Source organism: Lynx canadensis, chromosome B3 (genome assembly GCF_007474595.2).
Source record: "Lynx canadensis isolate LIC74 chromosome B3, mLynCan4.pri.v2, whole genome shotgun sequence".
In the NCBI taxonomy this organism is placed as follows: domain Eukaryota; kingdom Metazoa; phylum Chordata; class Mammalia; order Carnivora; family Felidae; genus Lynx; species Lynx canadensis.
The window spans coordinates 74217528-74236484 of NC_044308.2; the positions used below are offsets into that span (position 1 = coordinate 74217528).

Here is an 18957-nt window from a genome sequence, read left to right on the forward strand (position 1 = left end):
AGCGTGCAGTATTTAGGCAGTATTTATTATGACAGCTTATCTTCATGGTAACCCTTTTTGATTGACAAGAAGCTTATACACTGGTCCTGATAAATCATCTGATACTTTTTGAATAAGCACATTCATGCCCTGAGGGCCAGGTCAGGGGGTCTGGCCTGTTTGATATTTACTCCGTTCCTTGTTTCCCTTATTCCTCAGGATAGGCAAACCAGATGAGTGTGCAGGCATCGTGTCTTTCCTGTGCTCTGAAGACGCCAGCTACATCACTGGGGAAACAGTGGTAGTGGGTGGAGGGACCCCATCCCGTCTCTGAGGACCTGGAGAGAACTCACCAGGGCAGAGATTGGGCTCTAACTCCTGAGTACTGTTCCAGCACTTATCAGTCTTTCCCACCTCTGCCTAATATACTGCTCACCTTACACCCTACTTCACCCCCAAAATCAATTCTGCTCTCTGAAAAGATCCAGCCTTCCTTCTGGTCAAGGTGTGGTCCTATGAGGATTCACCCTGTTGCTGTAGCTTTAGATAAAGACTTCCCCTGAGAACATAGGGCAGGCCTGCTGAGAAAGCTGAGTCTACCTTGGCAAAAACTACTATTTTTTTCCTGGGCATGGGGGAATTTGAGGGAGATGGGATTGAAGGAACCCGGGTGGAAAGAGCAGTTGGAAAATCAACAACTTGCAAAGGGAGGTGCAAATAAAATGCAGATGACTGTATTGCTTTGAGTAGGTGTGTTCATTTGTCATTGCAGGGTACATAGATGTGGTAGCCAAGCAGAGATTGAGTGAGCTACAACCCTGGATCCCCTTAATCCTCCTCCCTGTCTCCAGGACCTAAGCGTGATGCTCAGGGGTGGATGTGTCTACAGAACTGCCAGCTGGAAGGAGGTGGCACGGGAACTCCCGGGTGATACTCTCGGCCTCACACCCGTGGGGATGGTGCCAAAGACGCTGCAGGGATCCCCGAGGCTGGGCAAGCTGGAGGAAGGACGAACACCCCCAGATCTAGCCAGGACCTCTCCTGGCATCGCCCTCGTCCCTGAGTTTCCTCGCCAGTCAGCAAGTAGGAGCTGGACGCTTCCCAAGCAGTAGGGCAAAAGGGAGGGGCATTGCAAGGATGACCCGGGGAGGGGTACCCAGGCCCACAAACAAAAGAAATGGGTTCTGCTCACGGTGCCCGAGGAGTGGGTGGCACGGAAAGTGGACGCTAGTCCCGCCCGGGAGATGGCCCAGGCTCCAGGCGACACGCACAGGGCGTCGCACGCGGGAGCCGGCGGGAGGGGTGGGCGCGAGCGCGCGCGGGGTCTCACGCGGAAGGGAGGCGCGGCGCGCATGCTCAATCCCACACCTCACCGGGCGGGGCGGGAGACCCGGGCTCCTAGGCGGGGGGAGGAGCGCTCGCGCAGCCGCCCCTGACAGGAGCGGGCTCGGCGGCTGCTGCAGCGCTCAGCGCCGGGGCCCTGCCGGAGCCGGGTCTAGCATGTGCCGCGGCTCCCCGGCGGCGGCGGCTCCTCTGCAGCAACGGCAGCAGCAGCGGCCGCCATGGCCAAGCCCAGCGCGGAGCTCACCCGCGAGCTGCAAGGTACGAGGCTGCGGTGGTCTCCGGGACGCCCCGTCCGGGAGCATCCCAGACCCAGTGCGTTCCTCCCCGCGGTACACCCCAGCCCCGCTGCCTCCTGCCCTCCCCGCGCCCCATGCATTCCGGCTCCAAGGCGGTCCCCTGCCCCTGCATCCTAGCTAGGGGCATCGCTGCCCCCCGAGCATCCTCCACTGCCCGCCTCGCCTCACCCTGTCAGGACCTTCCAGTCCCAGAGCCTCCCGTCCCGATCTTCGGTGACAGGTGCAGTCCCCTGGCGCTCCGTGGGGCTGACTCTCATTGATCCTAGCCCATCCCTCGGCGAGACGTCCAGTCTCCCCTCCAGAGAGTCCCCGTTTCCCCGCCGGGCGGGGCCCGGTCCGCCCCGCCGGGCCATGGGAGCTGCCCCTGGTCCTGACCGCCTCTTCGCTCAGCACCCTCCCTCCTCCCGGCCCCGCCCCGGAACTGGCCCTGAAAGCCCCTCTGGCAGCCTGGCAGCTCCCAGGCCAGTGGGGCAAAGAAGGGAGTCAGGGAAGAGGGCCCGGATTGGATCTACAACCAAGAGCAGTGTCTCTGCAGCTCGCCTCCCACAGCCCCCGTCTTAGCCTGCCCCTTCTCCCTACTCACACTCACACCTCAAGGTCTCTCCTGTTTGCATGGTTCTCAGACTCAGCCCAAACCAAGGCCTGACACCACACCCCCCACCCAGCACTACCACAACCCTCACTGGCCCCCCGCCCCAGGCAGGAGCACAGGCTAGCCCACGCAGAGACCAGGACGCTCAAGGATACTCAGAGGCATGCTGCACCATGGCAATTTCCCATACCTACACACACACATAAATACAATCATCAGATATGTGTACACACATCTTTACAGAAAATGCACCCCCACCACACACACACATACACATATACACACTGGGATATCCGGATGGGTTCTGCTAGGAAGTGGGTATTGGGCTCATTTAAACACTAACTCTTTCTCACCCCCCACTTCCCACCCCCACCCCCACACCAGGGCTGTCTTTCACAACTACAAGCACAGCATACTCATTCACCTATCCAGTCCTACCAATGCCACACACGGGCTCCCTGGCATCTTCAGAAGGCGTGCACACATGCATAGTAAAAGGCAGACACTCACACCCAGACCACCTAGAATATAGTCAGAGGGACACCCCCACGCCCCCACACACTGACTCACTATGTATATGTCGATGGCTGCTGGAGTGCATGGGTTGGAAAAATCCTTCACACCCTCAGAAGTGTAAGACACACCCTCCCACAGACAGTGTCACTCAGCAACTGTCCCCTGACTCAGGGACATCAGGAGCCAGAGTTTTCTCCACACCCCCCCTCCCTCTCTAATAGGAAGAGAAAAGCCACCCAAGAAGGAAAGCTCTCTCTGTGCTTATTTCTCCTCTCATCTGACCCCACCCCTGGAAAGCCCTGGGGAGGTAGGGGTGGCCAGGGTAAGGGGAGCTCTGAGCAGGCCCACCACCCACCTGCAGACAGCATCAGGAGGTGCTTAAGCCAAGGGGCTGTGCTCCAACAACATCGGGTGAAGCTGGAGACGAAGCCCAAGAAGTTTGAGGATCGAGTTCTGGTGAGGGTACTGGGCTTCGGCGAATGGGGGGAGGGGGAGCAGCTGAGGGGGTGTCATCAAGGGCAGCTGGGCTGCTGAGAGCAAGGAGCCTGGGAGGCAGGGGAGACTGGGGGTGGGGGTGGGGGGAGAGCTGAGGAGACCAAGCCTGGGGAAGGGGCAGGCTAGACTGAATGGATGTTCAGGAGCCCAGGGTGGGGCATGAGAGAGGAGGATACCGGGAGCAGAGGGCCACTGCTGACAGGGCTTGCACACAGGCTGAGGGGGGTGAAGGAGGGCAGGCGGCCTAGGGCCCAGGAGCGGCCATTTGCTGCTGATGTTCTTTTCCTCTCTCTGAAGGCCCTGACCTCCTGGCGCCTCCACCTCTTCCCCCTTAAAGTCCCAGCCAAGGTGAGTTGGGCTGAGGAGCAGAAGTACACCTGGCATACTCCCTCCGGAGCCAGGCAGCCAGGCTCTTACCTTAAGATGAGCACCCCCATGCCCCTCCCACAGGTGGAGAGCTCCTTCAATGTCCTAGAAATCCGCGCCTTCAATACGCTCAGTCAGAACCAGGTGAGGACCCCAACTTGGGCCCTACTATTGGGTCAGCAGGAGGACAGACTTGATGTCTAAGGCCCTGATGCTCCCTTTCCTCTAGATCCTAGTGGAGACAGAGCGTGGCCTGGTGAGCATGCGGCTCCCATCGGCTGAGAGTGTGGACCAGGTGACACGACATGTGAGCTCTGCCCTCTCCAAGGTCTGCCCTGGCCCTGGGTGAGTGGCAAAGGAGGAGTCTCTCAAAGGGTTAGACAACAAAGAGACTTCTTCCTCCTTCCCTCCTTCCCCTGGACCTGGGCTCCTGGAACACCGAGAGCAAGAGCCCTTATGTCCCCACTGCTGCTTCTTCCTAGGGGCCCAGAAGCTATAACAGGGGAAGAATGGAGAGTTTCTTTACACCCCTCTCTGAGATGGATTTGGTCATTTTCCAGGTGTCTAATCCGTCGTGGAAATGCTGACACCCCAGAAGGGCCCCGAGACACGTCCCCTAACTCTGAGACTTCCACATCGACCACTCACAGTGTCTGTGGTGAGCAGGGGCAAACTTGGCGGAAGTGGGGCCTAAACTACCCTGTCCTTGTCCAGAGTCCTTTGTGCATGGGGCTGTGTCTGCCCTGAGGACTCCATAGCTCCTAGACCTCAGAGGTTCATGGTATAGCAGGAACCCAGGACACGGGCCACATAAAATGACCTTGACCTTTCCTTGAACTCCAAGCCTATTCTCCACACCCTTACTCCTCATGGAACCAGCTCACATCCTGCCCCACAGGTGGCTTCTCCGAGACCTATGCTGCCCTGTGTGACTACAACGGACTGCACTGCCGTGAGGAGGTGCAATGGGTACGTTGGGCAGGGACCCAGCAGGCGGGCAGGTGGGACCCAGAGGGAGGGGGCGGGGGAGGAGGGGAGCAGGTGTGAGCCAGTTCCACCTCTCCAAGGATGTGGACACCATCTATCATGCCGAGGATAACCGGGAGTTCAATCTTTTGGATTTCAGCCACTTGGAAAGCCGGTAAGCAGATGGAGCAGAGACTCAATCCCCCCATTCCAGCCTCAGCCTCCAGGCTCCCTCTTCTGATCCTACCTACAGCCCCAACTCTATCTCCCCAACCCCACCCCCCTTTGCCTTCTACCCATCTAGACTTTCCCCAGTCCATCACCCCATCCTTAAACTCTTCTTTCCTGCCCCAACCACCGGCTCACCACTTTCCTGGCCCTTCAATCTCCCCACAGAGACTTGGCCCTAATGGTGGCAGCCCTGGCCTACAACCAGTGGTTCACCAAACTCTACTGCAAGGATCTGCGGCTGGTAGGGACTACGAGGGGTGGGAGGAGGGGCTGGAGAGTAGTGTCCTCTCTGGCTCCTGATCACAAAACCTCCTCTGTCCTCAGGGCTCTGAAGTGTTAGAACAGGTGCTACATACCCTGAGCAAGTCGGGGAGCCTCGAAGAGCTGGTGCTGGACAATGCCGGGCTTAAGACGTGAGGCCAGCCTCCTCCCTGGGCAGTGGTGCCCCAGTGATGTAGTCTTAGGGTCCCAGAACATCAGAGCATGATACGGATCCCCAAGCTATCTCCTCCAGCTCTTTACTTTACAGAAAAAAAGACTAAGGCCCAACAAGGGCACAAAGCAGGTCAATGGTCAAGCTGGGACTCAGACCTAAGTCTCCTAGCCCCCCAGCTCCATGGCCTCTCCCAGTATGCTCCATGCCCTATCCTCTTCCATCAACTACCCAATGGGGTGGACTGCTCTAATCTCAAGGACCCAAAGCTAGGCTTTGTTTCGGCACAACTTCCCAGGTACTTCATAGTGATGACAAGCTTCCTGGCAGGCCCCAAGCTCATCCCCACCTATGGAGGCCTCTGACCTTTGCAGCCCCAACCAGGCAGGCAGGTGGAGGAAGAGGGGAAGTCCGGGGCTGGGACAAACAAATCCTTCCTCCCCTTCCCTGAAGGGACTTTGTCCAGAAGCTGGCCGGGGTGTTTGGGGAGAACGGGAGCTGTGTGCTGCATGCCCTCACTCTGTCCCACAACCCCATCGAGGACAAGGGTGAGCCCCAGCCCTGAATCCTACCCCCACCACAATATAGACCCCTGCCCTAGCCCAGAGCCCAACTGGGGCCGAACAGGGACTCTCCAGCCTGATGCCAGCCCTTGCCCCAATACTGCTGTCCTTGACCCCGGGCCTGTACCTCCTTCAAGCCCCCCTCTGACTCTGCACCACCTATGCCCACTGCACAGCCTCTCACTGGGCCCATTTCTCTCTCTACTCCCAGGTTTCCTCAGTCTGAGTCAACAGCTCCTCTGCTTCCCCACTGGCCTCACCAAACTGTGCCTGGCCAAGACTGCCATTTCCCCTCGAGGTACTTGCACCAGGACCCCTGACCTCTGACCTCTAACCTCCTCCAGCACCCTCTGGATCCTCGAGTCCCAGAGGTGTACCTACCCATTCACACAGCATCCTGGGGATCTGAGGAAGGGAAAGGAGACACACTTGGGGGCTGGGGGGAAGAGTTGTGTGGAAGGGGAAGAGGTGGGATGGGGGCCAACCCAGCCCAGTGCCCGCTGTGCTCAGGGCTCCAGGCACTGGGCCAGACCTTCGGGGCCAACCCAGCCTTTGCCAGCTCCCTTCGATACCTGGACCTGAGCAAGAACCCTGGGCTGCTCGCCACAGATGAGGCCAATGTGAGTCCGTGGAACCTAGCTCAAGCCCCACAGAAGCACACTCAGGTTTCAGGACCAGGGAGTCTCTGCCCTATAGCTTGGGGGTGGTGGGGCTCTATCACCTCTTCCCTGGCAGCCCCTCTGTCCTTATTCCCAGGCCCTCTACAGTTTCCTGGCCCAGCCTAATGCTCTGGTGCACCTGGACCTGGCAGGAACCGACTGCGCCATTGACTTGGTGAGGGGTCGGTGATGGGAGAACCAGCCTGAAGTGATTTAGGGAGGCCAGGGTGGCCCCTGCCTTGAGTGGACAGAGCTGGCAGGATGACTCCAAGTTCAGCTGAATTATAAAGCAAAGCCCACAGCTCACACCTGTGGGGCACGCTATCCCGGTCACTGCCCAAGGTTGTGCTGGCTGTCCCTAAAAGCCAGCCCTCCCTCCATTCCCCAGCTGTGCTCCTGGCTAAATCCACCAAGAGGAAAGGATTCTTCCCCTGACTTGAACAAGGCACCTTATGAGCCCCTAATGGCTCGCTCTGGCTTTACACATTCACTGCCTGTGAGCCGCTCCGCCACCCCTGGGGGTCAAGCAGGGAGTAGACCCACTTTCCACAGAGTGGAAACTGAGGCATTAAGAGGCGAAGTGGGCATTCATAGAAGGGATCACACTGACTGCCAAGGGTGAAGAGCCAGGACTTTGATGGGGAGGGAGGAGTCCTTGCCAGCCCCTCCCAGCCCATGTGAGACCCACCATGTCTTTCCCCACAGCTTCTGGGAGCCCTGCTCCATGGCTGCTGCTCCCACCTAACCTACCTCAACCTGGCGCGTAACAGCTGCTCCCACAGGTGGGAGCACAAAGGGCACAAGGAGGGATGGGGTGAGCCATGGGCATCCCCCTCCCTTGCTGACCCCGGGAGTCTCTGCAGGAAGGGCCGAGAGGCCCCACCGGCCTTCAAGCAGTTCTTCAGCAGCGCCTACACACTGAGCCACGTCAACCTGTCGGCCACGAGGCTGCCCCTGGAGGCCCTCAGGTCGGGTGGGTGCAGGGTTGGGGGGCGTCCAAGAGGGAACCATGAGAGAAGAGGGTGAGGGGTAGAGGTGGGCCTGCTGACCTTCCTCCCACAGGGCACTGCTCCAGGGCCTCTCCCTCAACAGTCACCTCAGTGATCTGCACCTGGACCTCAGCAGCTGTGAGGTGAGCCCTTGGTCACCTAACGCCCACTGCCGGTCCCCCACCCAGTCGCCTCACTGTTCATTTCTCCAATGGCTCCATCTTACCTCTGTGCTGCGCCTCTGTGACCCCCAGACCCGACCAAACCTCCACTTTCCCTTCTCAGTGTGTCATCTGTGTCCCTCTTTTCCAGAGGTCATTTTCAGCCTCCAGTATGCCCCCTGAAAGCTTTGGGGTGGGAGATACCAGACTTTCCCACCAGAGGGCAGGAGCGAGCTATCTCCGGAGCAGCAGTCTGGAGATATTTCTGGCTAAAGGGAGGAAGGGAGAGAGCCCTAGGAAAGGATCTGGTGGAGAAAGGACCTCCTGATTTTACACCTGAGACCTAGCATGGCCATGAGTCCTCGTGTGACTAATCTCTAAGCATTAAAGGAGCCCCCACCCCTGCCTTCCCCACCCCACCCTCACCGTGTCCCTGCAGCTCCGCTCAGCAGGAGCCCAGGCTTTGCAGGAGCAGCTGGGGGCTGTCACCTGTGTGGGCAGCCTGGATCTGTCAGACAATGGTAAGTAGGGACACTTCCATTCCTGAGGACCAATGGGGCCAGGGGCCTGGGGCACAGCCCCCTCACCCCCTGCCGCCCTCAGGCCTCAAAGCCAGACCTCTCCCATCTATTGGCCAGGGTTCGACTCAGACCTCCTGACACTGGTGCCCGCACTTGGCAAGAACAAGTCCCTCAAGCACCTGTTCCTGGGCAAGAACTTCAATGTCAAGGCCAAGTGAGGTCCCCTCCCCATACCCACAGACCTCACCCCATCAACCACCTATCCTTTTGGCTCACTGTGTTACCTCTGGCCCCTCCCTGCTCAAATCACCTCCTGCTCCTCCAGTAGCATGACCCCAACCCCTCCCCTCCTGCTCTGAGCCCTGACTCCCCACAGGACCCTGGAGGAGATCCTCCACAAGCTGGTGCAACTGATCCAAGAAGAGGACTGTGTGAGTGACTGGGCTTGGGAAGGGATCCACGGTGGCAGGGGCTGCGGGGACTGGGCTCAACCCCACTCTTGCCCACATAGTCCCTGCAGTCACTGTCAGTGGCAGACTCAAGGCTGAAGCTCCGCACCAGCATCCTCATCAATGCCCTGGGCAGCAACACCTGCCTGGCTAAGGTGGATCTGAGTGGCAATGGCATGGAGGACATCGGGGCCAAGATGCTGTCTAAGGCCCTGCAGATAAACTCCTCCCTCAGGTACGGTGCACACCTTGATCTCTGAACTGGAGTCCCAGTACCCCCTCCACACACACACACACACGCACATGCATGCACGCACGCGCGCGTCCTGCTTGCTGTGTTGCTCTGTAGCCCAGCTTCCAGAACACCTTCAGGCCCAGAACCATCTTGGAGTCAGCCTCATTACCCAGGAAAGGAGGGAGGACTCCAGAAGGGGGTGCATGCCTACCCCTAAAAAGGACCCAGAGGGAGGGGTAACCAGCTACTGTTCACTGTCTCCCTAGAACCATCCTATGGGATCGAAACAACACATCTGCCCTGGGCTTTCTGGACATCGCAAGGGCCCTGGAGAGGTGAGTGGACCAGAGCTCTGCCCTGACCCCAGCCCCAGCCTCCCTGGGCCTGGACCAAGCCTGCTACATTAGCCCCACCCTGGTTCACTCAACTTGTTTGCAGAGATATGTTAGGAAAGGCCCAGGTGACGGAAATGGTTAGCAAGGAGAGTATGGAGAGCAAGGGCCTCTCCCCACCTTTCCCTAACCCAGCTGTGTCACTGTGCCTTACAGCAACCACACACTGCGCTTCATGTCCTTCCCCGTGAGTGACATCTCCCAAGCCTACCGCAGCGCCCCGGAGCGCACCGAGGATGTCTGGCAGAAGGTAGAGGCCTCGGCAGGGTGGAACAGAAAGGGGCAGGGGCCAGCCCATATTCCAGGCCCTGACCCCTCCCACCCCATCGTCTCCAGATCCAGTGGTGCTTGGTGAGGAACAACCACTCCCAGACATGCCCTCAGGAGCAGGCCTTCAGGCTGCAGCAGGGCCTGGTGACCAGCAGCGCCGAGCAAGTAAACGTTTCCCTCTGGGACACGTGGGGCATGCATGGGGCACACAGGGCTCAGGTGTGATGTGATAGAGGGTGCACACACAAGGGTGGGGGCATGAAAGAGGCATTTTGTGGTGTCCACAACTGGACTGAATGCATGGGAGAGCAAAAGACGGGACATTCAGAGTATGGCTTAAACATGAGAGAACGTGTGGGGGGCCCCAGACCAGGAGTCCCTGGGACCGCAGGAACTCCCCTGAGCATTCAAGGGCATCCCAAGAAGATAGAACAGACCATCCAGAGACACCACTACTACCCCATCAGTGCCAGCACCAGGAGCACTGCCCAAGGGGACCCAGAAATGGGATGCCTGGGGTCCCACCTGGGAAGATGAGGGTGCGAGGATCCCCCCCGCTGACACTTCTGCCGGCTGTGCTCCAGATGCTGCAGCGGCTGTGTGGCCGGGTGCAGGAGGAGGTTCGGGCCCTGAGGCTGTGCCCCCTGGAGCCTGTGCAGGATGAGCTGCTTTATGCTCGGGACCTGATCAAGGACGCCAAAAACTCACGGGCGGTGAGCCCTCCGCAGCCCCACCCTCCTTCGCAGTCCGAGAGCCCAGGAAGGCCGGCCACACTACCCTAGGAGTATCCGCGCCCTGACCCATGCATCTGTCCTCCCAGCCCAGGGCCCCCAAGGACCTGGTCAGGCCCGATTCTGACCTTCTGATGATAGCTCTTTCTTTCTGCAGCTGTTTCCCAGCCTCTATGAGCTGGGCCACGTGCTGGCCAATGACGGGCCTGTACGGCAGAGGCTGGAGTCAGTTGCCAGTGAGGTGTCCAAGGCTGTGGACAAGGAACTGCAGGCAAGTCCTGAGGGAAGAAGCCCAGTGTTGACCAAGGCTCAAAGCTGAGGGCTGAGGTCAGCATGGGGAAATTACTGGGGACAGGAAGGAAAGGCAGAGTTGAAGCCATCCACACTCCCAATGTTTCTGGCTTTGCTAGAAAACAGGGCTTGGATTTTTTCTGCTAGCTTCCACGTTGACCCCTGAACTCTGACCTCTCCCCTGTCCATATGGCAGGATGGAAGGAACACTTACCAGGATGTGGGGAAGCCTGAATGTCCCAGGCTCTGCTGGTAACCAGCCCCAGAACGTTGGTGGGCCCCTTAGTCTCACCATGGGGGGCTGGAATAGACAGGCTAGAGTCTCTTCCAGTGTGGTGCCAGCCCTGACCCTGCGCCCCGCCCCCCCCCCCCGGGGCTCTGGCCTCCCCTCCCCCCATACTAGGTGATCCTGGAGTCGATGGTCAGCCTTACGCAGGAGTTATGTCCTGTGGCCATGCGAGTGGCTGAGGGACACAACAAGATGCTGAGCAATGTGGCTGAGCGCGTCACTGTGCCCCGGAACTTCATCCGAGGGGCGCTGCTGGAGCAGGCAGGACAGGACATTCAGAACAAGCTGGAGTGAGAAGTGGAGGGGGTTGGCACTGGGAAGGGGCTGGATTTGTCCCAGAGCACTTAGGAACCTGGGGCCCAGCTACAGCAATGAATAATGAATGGCATAATCTCCATTACAAGGGATAAATCTTTAACTAACTGCAACCTTGCTATTTAGGGTCTAACTGGTCTTTGCCCTAGAAATCTAAGTGCTGAGCCTGGGTTTAGGAGCCTGGCAGTGCACATGTAGGTGTACACACACACTCAGCCACACACATCCACCAAGAATGGCCTCCCAGAAACAAAGCACAGCCTCCTCAGAGGCATGGACAAAATTGATGTGAGTAGGGGTGCCTGGACTATGCTCTGCCCTCACTCAGTTCTCGTGTTCCCCTCCAGTGTTCTCTCATCCTAGGTGCCACTGCTCACCAAAGCAAAGGAATATTATCACTCATATCCATGAAGTGGCCAGCTCTAGAAGAGCCAGTTTCTGGGCTTCCAGCAGAGACCAGCAGGGTTCACTCAGCACCCCAATTTACCCAGCTCTGTTCCACTGGAACTCCAGGAGCCTGGCCCAGAGCCCCTTTGCTCTTTCTCCTCAATTCCTCTTTGCCCACCCTCCCAATCTACACACACCTATGCGGGGTGTCAGTGGGTGGGACAGAGCATGCCTTTATGGAGACACAAGGGAGACCTAAGGTGCCTCCATGGATGTCCAGGCCAGCTGCCCACTCCCTTAGGCACCTGGGGAAAGGCTTAGGGGCCAGGGAGCAGGATGACTGAGTAGTCCCACCTGTGCCCACAGTGAAGTAAAGCTCTCAGTCGTCACCTACTTGACCAACTCCATAGTGGACGAGATCCTGCAGGAGCTGTACCACTCCCACAAGAGCCTGGTAAGGCTTCTGAACCCCAGCCAGGCTCAGGCACACTCTCCACCCCACATCATCCCATCTCCCCCAACCAACCATCCCCCAAAGCCCCTGAAGGTGAGCAGCTTCCTTGGGAACCTGTTCACATCTGTCCTTCCCCAGGCCCGGCACCTGGCCCAGCTAAAGACACTATCAGATCCACCATCGGGGCCAGGCCAAGGGCAGGATCCGTCCTCCCGGGGCCGAGGCCGGAACCATGACCATGAGGAGACCACAGATGATGAACTTGGGACCAACATCGTGAGTGCCCCAACCCCCACTCCCCACCTTAAACTAGGTCCTGACCCTGAACCTGCAAAACACTGTCCCCGTCCATTTCTCTGGACTCCACTTTCCCCTGACACTGGGCCTGGTCTCATCCCCCAACCCCAATCCAGCCCAGCCTCTTCCCTTGTCCCAATACCTCAGCCACCCAAAGAAAGTGAGGCAGGAAGGGCTCGAAAGAGAAGGCTTTATGAGGAATAAGAGGCTTCAGATGAGGCTCCTGGGACTTTCAACTTGGCTCCACCATTGGTTTCCATTTCTGCAGGACACCATGGCCATCAAAAAGCAGAAACGCTGCCGCAAGATCCGGCCAGTGTCCGCCTTCATTAGTGAGTCCCCAGCCTCAATTCTAATGTCCTCCAGGTCCCTACACCCTTCCCAAGCCCTGGCCCCTTTCTTTTTAATTGTCTTTCCAGCCTGCTTTCTCCCTGTGCCTCTTGCTACTCCCTCTAATGCTGCTGTGCCCACAGGTGGGAGCCCTCAGGACATGGAAAGCCAGCTGGGGAGCCTGGGGATCCCCCCTGGCTGGTTCTCAGGACTCGGAAGCAGCCAGCCCACAGGCAGTGGCTCCTGGGAGGGTCTATCTGAGCTGCCCACTCATGGCTATAAACTAAGGCATCAAACACAAGGCAGGCCTCGGCCCCCCAGGACCACACCTCCAGGACCTGGTCGGCCCAGTGTGAGTCCATAAGTCCTTGCAAAAGGACCAACACCACTTAGCAATGCCAGAGCCAGGGGTTCTAGCCTTAGGACCAAAATGCCAGAGACATCAGCCTTGGGGGATCAGGCAGGGGCCCAGGCAGACCACTGAAAAGAGGATGGGATTAGCCAGTTTTCCCAGATAGGAAATCTGTCTGCCAGTCAGTGGCAGTTCCCATTTGGGTGAGGGATACAGCCAAGAGCCACCATGCCTAGGAAATGCCCAGGCAGACTGAAGTCTAAATTTTCATGGGGCCAACAAGAGGCAAATCCAAGTCCAAAGGGGAAGGCCCTGAGTGAATGGAGGGAGTAGGGAGGACTTCCTCTTCCAGATGAGATACCCTACAGGACTTTCCTCCCAGCAGGTGCCAATAACTGGGACCCGACAGGAGAATGGGATGGCCACCCGCCTGGATGAGGGGCTGGAGGATTTTTTCAGCCGAAGGGTCATGGATGAAAGCTCCAGGTGTGGCACCTAGGCACAGTCCCATTTTCTGCAGGCCCAGAGGCCCTGAAGGGCTCCTTCCCAGCAGTCATGGAGGCCTCTCCAATGGCAGTGTCCCAAAGCCAGTCTCTCTGAAACATTTCCCCCACGTTCTCGTCCTTCCCCACTCAGCCCTTAACTCCCATCCATGTTCTCTGGCTTTCCTCAGGACAGCTGGGAAGCATGGGGCCAGGGTGAACCACCACGGTGGGATGGGGGGGGGGGTGGGGTCGCAACAGGCACTGGGATGGGATGACAGTGGTAAGAGCCCTGGAGGGTATATTCTCTGTCACAGTCCTGCAGACTCCCCAGCACCTGTCCAGAAGAAACGGAGTCACTGGGAGAAGCTGAGAGAAGGATGGGGGGATGGGGGTGCCTGGGAGGAAGGAGTTGCTGGGGAGACAGAGGGAAGGAGGCTGCTGGAGGATGACGGAGAAGGTGAGGAAGCCATGTCTCCTGAGATCTAAGTGGAAAGGGTTATGGGGCAGCAGGAGAGACTGGATGAAAGGAAAGTTGGAGGCTTATTAGACCCAGGGCTAGACTAACACTAGCACCAGCCTGGGCCCTGAGTGACCTCCACATCTGGCATTTTGCACCTGCCTGCGACTTTGTCAGTAACTCACCCCAACTCTGCTCAGCTACCCCCGGACTCTGCGGACCCTGCGGCCAGGCCTCTCAGAGCCGCCACTGCCTCCACTCCAGAAGAAGAGACGCAGAGGCCTGTTTCACTTTCGCCGGCCCCGGAGCTTCAAGGGGGATAGGGGACCAGGGTCCCCCACCACTGGGCTCCTCCTCCCTCCTCCCCCACCCCCACCCCCAACTCAGGAGAGCCCCCCAAGCCCAGATCCCCCCAGCCTTGGCAATAATTCCTCCCCCTGTTGGAGCCCAGAGGAGGAGAGCGGCCCCCTCCCTGGATTTGGGGGGAGCCGGGGGCCTTCCTTCCACAGGAAGATGGTAAGTGAGGTGAGGTGCTGTATCCTTGCTGGTTGCTGTTCCACACATAGCCCACCCACTTACCCTGTCCCAGGCAGTTAATGGGAAAATGACAGGACTCAAGGTTCTGGGGAACTTTGGTCTTCCCAATGGCCCCACTCCTTGAGTGATCTAAGCCTGGTGACCCAGAGCATGCTGGGAGTGCTGCATGCAAAGAAGGACAGAGGAAGGACTCCTCAGAGGAGGGGTGGAGGGTCAGAGGGTTGCGGCAGGGCAGTCCCAGGGCTGGGGTCTCAGAGGGGTAGGGGCCCTCCCTCACTCCCTTGCAGCCTATGGAGCCCCTTCTCCATCAGGAACTGCTTATAAACCCACGGCCTTGTTCCAGGGCACTGAGGGGGCGGAGCCAGGGGAGGGGGGCCTGGCCCCTGGGACGGCACAGCAGCCAAGGGTCCATGGTGTTGCCCTTCCTGGGTTGGGAAGAGCCAAGGGTTGGAGCTTCGACGGGAAACGAGAGGTGAGGGGAGCCCAGGCACCCAAGTGTTTCTATGGATCCCTGTCTGCCTCCCTTCTGTGCCCTGTGCCTGCTTGGGCCAGTGGAGAGAGTGATTCTCTGGTGTTAGAAGGTGTTAGCTGCAAGTCTGCTCATTCCACACACTCACCTGCCGTGAAAGGCTGAGGAGGTCATTTAGCCTCCCGGAGCCTCTACCTCCCTGGAAAATGGGCAGTTGTAAAAATACTTACCTCTAGAGTTCTGTTTCTGAAAGTTTGGTGACTAGATTATCACCTTTATGACTGATTTTCCCCTTCCCCACATACCACCTGGATTATTATTCACATATTTTTATTTAAATCAACTCACCCTTTTAACTTAGTCTTGTCCTAAGCATTATCATTTTTTAAATCATGGACTTATTGTACTAGTCATGTTTTTTTTTTTTCCTACCACACATAAAATAAACACATAACTGCTAAAATGACAACATGCTCATTCGTGTAAGCCGTTTCTTACACCCCCTAGGGTGGTAGGGGTGTGACTTTTGGGGGATAAGGGTACAAGTGTCCAGGGACTAATGCCATGAGAATGGCATGAGATGCTAGAGCAGAAGCCCCTTGTTACCTGCAGTCTCCATGTAGAGGGGACTTTCTTATGACCTGACTCAGCTATCCTTTCAGGGTACAGGCCCAGACCTGGAGGGCAGTGTCCAGGCTTGGCAGAAACGGCGCTCTTCAGACGATGCAGGTGAGACAGTCCCCCTCACTTCCTTCCCTTGACCCCTCTCTCAGGGGCCCCTTCTAATTCGCCTTTCCCCTTCCCCCTTTCTCATCTCCTCCCTGCACCCCAGGGCCGGGAGCCTGGAAGCCCCCACCACCACCCCAAAGCACCAAGCCAAGCTTCAGCGCCATGCGCCGAGCAGAAGCCACATGGCACATAGGTATGGAACGCCTCTTCTCAGGCAGCAGCACTGAAGGCCCAGGGTGTGTCCAAAGAACCAGAAGCCACAGCCCCCATGTTTACAGCCAAGGTGGGGCAGTCAGGAAGTCACCACAGTAAAAATGTTTTGAGGATATTTACAAAGCCTCATCCAAAGGAAAGGAACAACCCAATGCAAAGAAAGATCTTACAGAACAAAAGTGGCTTTGCCAGGATTAGCAGAAAGGAAGAACACTTTGTGGATGGTTCCAGGGAATTCCGTAGAGCAGGGGCCACCTCTGGCCACCGTCAGAAGAGTGGCACCTCTATAAAGAAGGTCTCTCTCTGCACCTCAGCTGGGAAAGAGGGTGAGCAAGTACCAGCCATGCCAGACCCACCTCAAACATTCCAGTCTCCTCCAAAAGTAGCTCGCCAAGCCATCCACAGTTCACTCAGAAATGTGCCACAAGAAAAGGGCAAGAGCCATGCCTTGGGGGTCAGAAACCCTGGGTGTTGGTCCCGGTTCAACCACCACCAGCAGTGTTGACCTTAAGCAAGTCATTTACCTTCTGGCTTCAGAACTCTGGAGGAGTAAATGAATTGTGATAGGATGCTTTCTTTCTGCTGGGATCAGAGTACTTAAGGAGCCTCTAAAGGAAAGCTGGTCAGCTGGATATTAACTCACTTGCTCACAGGCCTGGAACACAACCCTCCGACAACACTGACGTGGACAAATCTCCCCATAGAGGCAGACACTTACTCATCCGCCCCCTCCCATCCCAAGGCTGGGGCAAAAGGGCATGGTGCAGAGTCCGTGCCCCTGGCCAATCCTCCAAGGCCATCCCAGCACTGAAGGCATCTTTGCTGATCATCCCATCCCACTCACAGACTAGTTAAAACACCTAAAGTGAGGCTCCATCCTTCATTTAGGAAAGCACAATAGTCAGATGCTCCACTGGGCACACACCTACCACCAGCACCCTCCAGGTCCCTCTTACTCACACCTCACAGATACACACACAGACAACACCTTCCAGGTAGTGCACCCTCAGGCTCAGATTGCATGAAGCCACAGAGGCAGCGGTGGGAGGGTGCCAGGGCATCTCTCCCCAAGGCTCTCATCATCTAAATCAGACTGGCAGAGTCCTGGGAATGCCAGGCTGCAGCCTTGGCAGGGCCTCGGGGCACTGCGGCCTTGGATGGGCAGCCATGCCTGTGGACCCAGCAGTCCCTGTACCCTGGCTCTGCCCCAGCAGGCATGGGCTCAAGCACTGCCCTTCAAGAGGAACAGCCACACCAGGGCCCCCTCCAAAGGTGATGGGCTCAGGACAATCCTAGAGACCATACCAAGGAGACAGAAACACTTAGAGCAGAAGGGGACATCCAGGGCAGAGGCAGAGGAGCAAATGGGCTTGGAGGGGAGAAGTCCTGGCCTCCAGGGCTTCATAAGGAAGAAGGTCAGGGAGAGCTATGCAAGAATGCCTTTTCCTACAGCTTCTCCTCTCTTCCCATCCCCCAGCTGAGGAGAGTGCCCCCAACCACAGCTGCCAGAGCCCCAGCCCAGCCTCTCAGGACGGGGAGGAGGAAAAAGAGGGGGCCCAATTCCCAGAGAGGACCGTTCCCACTAGGAATGCCAAGGTGAGGGCCGGCAAGGCGGAGGGGAAGGGCCCTTGGATGAGGTGAAGGGACTAACTGACCCAGTCTTTTCCTTCTTTTGCAAGCTGCAGGACCCCCCTTTAGCTTCACGGCCCCCCAAGCCAGTGGCTGTGCCCCGGGGCCGCCGGCCCCCCCAGGAGCCAGGGGGCAGGGAGGAGGCTGAGGCTGGGGGTGCAGTCCTAGGAATGAACAAACCCCGGCTGAGGCTGGGCTCACAGCAGGATCAAGAGGAGACCGAGGTCCAAGGTCTACCACCTGGCTTGGGGCGGGGTGCTTGGGGCGCCTCTGGGACCTCATTGCCCACCTCAGGACCCCTCCCGGGCTTGGAATGAGTCACAGCTTGGATGAGCACCCAGCCTATGAGCCCTACTCATGTGCCAGGCCCACCTTGACTGTCATTTCAGGGCCCCCAGATCCAGGCCGCCGGACTGCCCCCCTGAAGCCCAAGAGGACGCGGCGGGCACAGTCCTGTGACAAGCTGGAGCCTGACAGAAGGCAGCCCCCTGACCCCACAGGTGCCAGTGGGGTGGGCAAAAGGGCAGTCCCCCTCTGCCAGATATGGTATAGCCCACACCGAGAGGCTGGCTCTCCCTGCCTAGGAAACAGGACTCCCTGGATTTGTCCCCAGCAGGAACCAGTGAGCCAGGAACAGACTGACAGCCGCTACAGCACCCTGCCCAGCCCTCCTCTCAACATGTGCCTCACAAGGACTCAGACCCCCACCCACCCCCCACACCTCCAGGCCCCTCTGCCAGCCCATCCCCCAGGGGCAGGATGGCAGGATGAGGCCTGGGGACAGGAGGTGGGGGACAGGATGGGAGGGAGCAACCTGGAGAGAGGGAGGCAGAGCTTGGGGCAGGGCCGTCTCCTCTCCTGGAAGGGCAGATCTGTCCCTCTATCCCCAGGGACTCTCTCCCTCCTTGTATAGAATAAAAAAAACAAAATCACTGCCTGCTTTGTCTCTGCTGTCTTCCCCATTCACTGCCACCACCCCCCACCATCTGCTCCCCCTCAGTGCTCAGTGCTTGGCCACAGTGGGGAAAAGTAGGGAATACTCCACAGGGATGAGAATGGAGCTCTGACAGGAGAGAGATGGGCCCAAGACGTGCTAAGTGGGAGGGGACTGAAAAGTCCCTAAGTGTGGGGTGGGGGAGTGTATGTGCAGGATCTGGGTCTAGCTGGCTGAAGGAGAGACCAAAATGACACAAATCAGCACCAGTGTGTGTCCAGCTCTGGGGCATGCGGTGGGATTGGAAGGTCCCGGTGTTCAAGAGAAGGTTGGGGGGCAGCATGCTGTGTGGTGTGTGTGCAAGTTTCCACACAGGCAGGCTCACTAATGGCGGAATTAAATGATGTTGCATTATCTTAGGGGTACCATCAATAGTCAGAATCTCAACGGTAGAGTGGCCCAAGGGAACAGAAGTGTCCACAGTGAGGGACGATTAAATCAATTGTTTCCCATTGGTGTACTAACAAATACTACCTCAGCATTCCAGGCTCCATTCAGGAACCTCTTCCTCTGGGAAGCCCTTCCGATTGTCTTCTCCTGA

General features: G+C 57.9%; 2 protein-coding genes across 7 annotated transcripts in view; both read left to right on the top strand.

The window, feature by feature from the left end:
* Positions 1–716, top strand: part of LOC115516276 (dehydrogenase/reductase SDR family member 4-like) — a 10758-nt gene extending 10042 nt beyond the window's left edge. The window contains exon 8 of the mRNA XM_030318759.1: positions 199–716. Within this exon, the coding sequence (XP_030174619.1) occupies positions 199–313 (115 nt within the window). The 3' untranslated portion in view covers positions 314–716. The remainder of the gene's footprint in view (positions 1–198) is intronic.
* A 799-nt stretch (positions 717–1515) lies between these two features.
* On the top strand, positions 1516–18354 carry CARMIL3 (capping protein regulator and myosin 1 linker 3). Of its 6 annotated transcripts, XM_030318756.1 has the most exons (40): positions 1516–1581; positions 3089–3183; positions 3520–3570; positions 3673–3732; positions 3818–3933; positions 4149–4246; positions 4487–4557; positions 4656–4729; positions 4951–5026; positions 5110–5198; positions 5672–5766; positions 5993–6079; positions 6292–6401; positions 6538–6615; positions 7146–7222; positions 7304–7408; positions 7503–7572; positions 8030–8111; positions 8229–8325; positions 8488–8542; positions 8623–8795; positions 9062–9130; positions 9344–9437; positions 9524–9622; positions 10042–10170; positions 10346–10459; positions 10883–11058; positions 11837–11924; positions 12063–12200; positions 12490–12553; positions 12695–12903; positions 13289–13389; positions 14046–14361; positions 14726–14854; positions 15514–15580; positions 15684–15773; positions 17271–17389; positions 17473–17653; positions 17812–17922; positions 18039–18354. In XM_030318756.1, the coding sequence occupies exons 1-40, from the start codon at positions 1542–1544 to the stop codon at positions 18062–18064; spliced, it is 4119 nt and encodes a 1372-aa protein (XP_030174616.1). In that variant the 5' UTR covers positions 1516–1541; the 3' UTR covers positions 18065–18354. The 6 variants fall into 6 exon arrangements, with proteins under 6 accessions (XP_030174616.1, XP_030174610.1, XP_030174612.1 ...); XM_030318750.1 differs by lacking the exon at positions 14726–14854 and having other exon boundaries at positions 13286–13389; positions 18036–18354; XM_030318752.1 differs by lacking the exon at positions 14726–14854 and having other exon boundaries at positions 13286–13389.
* The last annotated feature ends 603 nt before the right edge of the window (positions 18355–18957 follow it).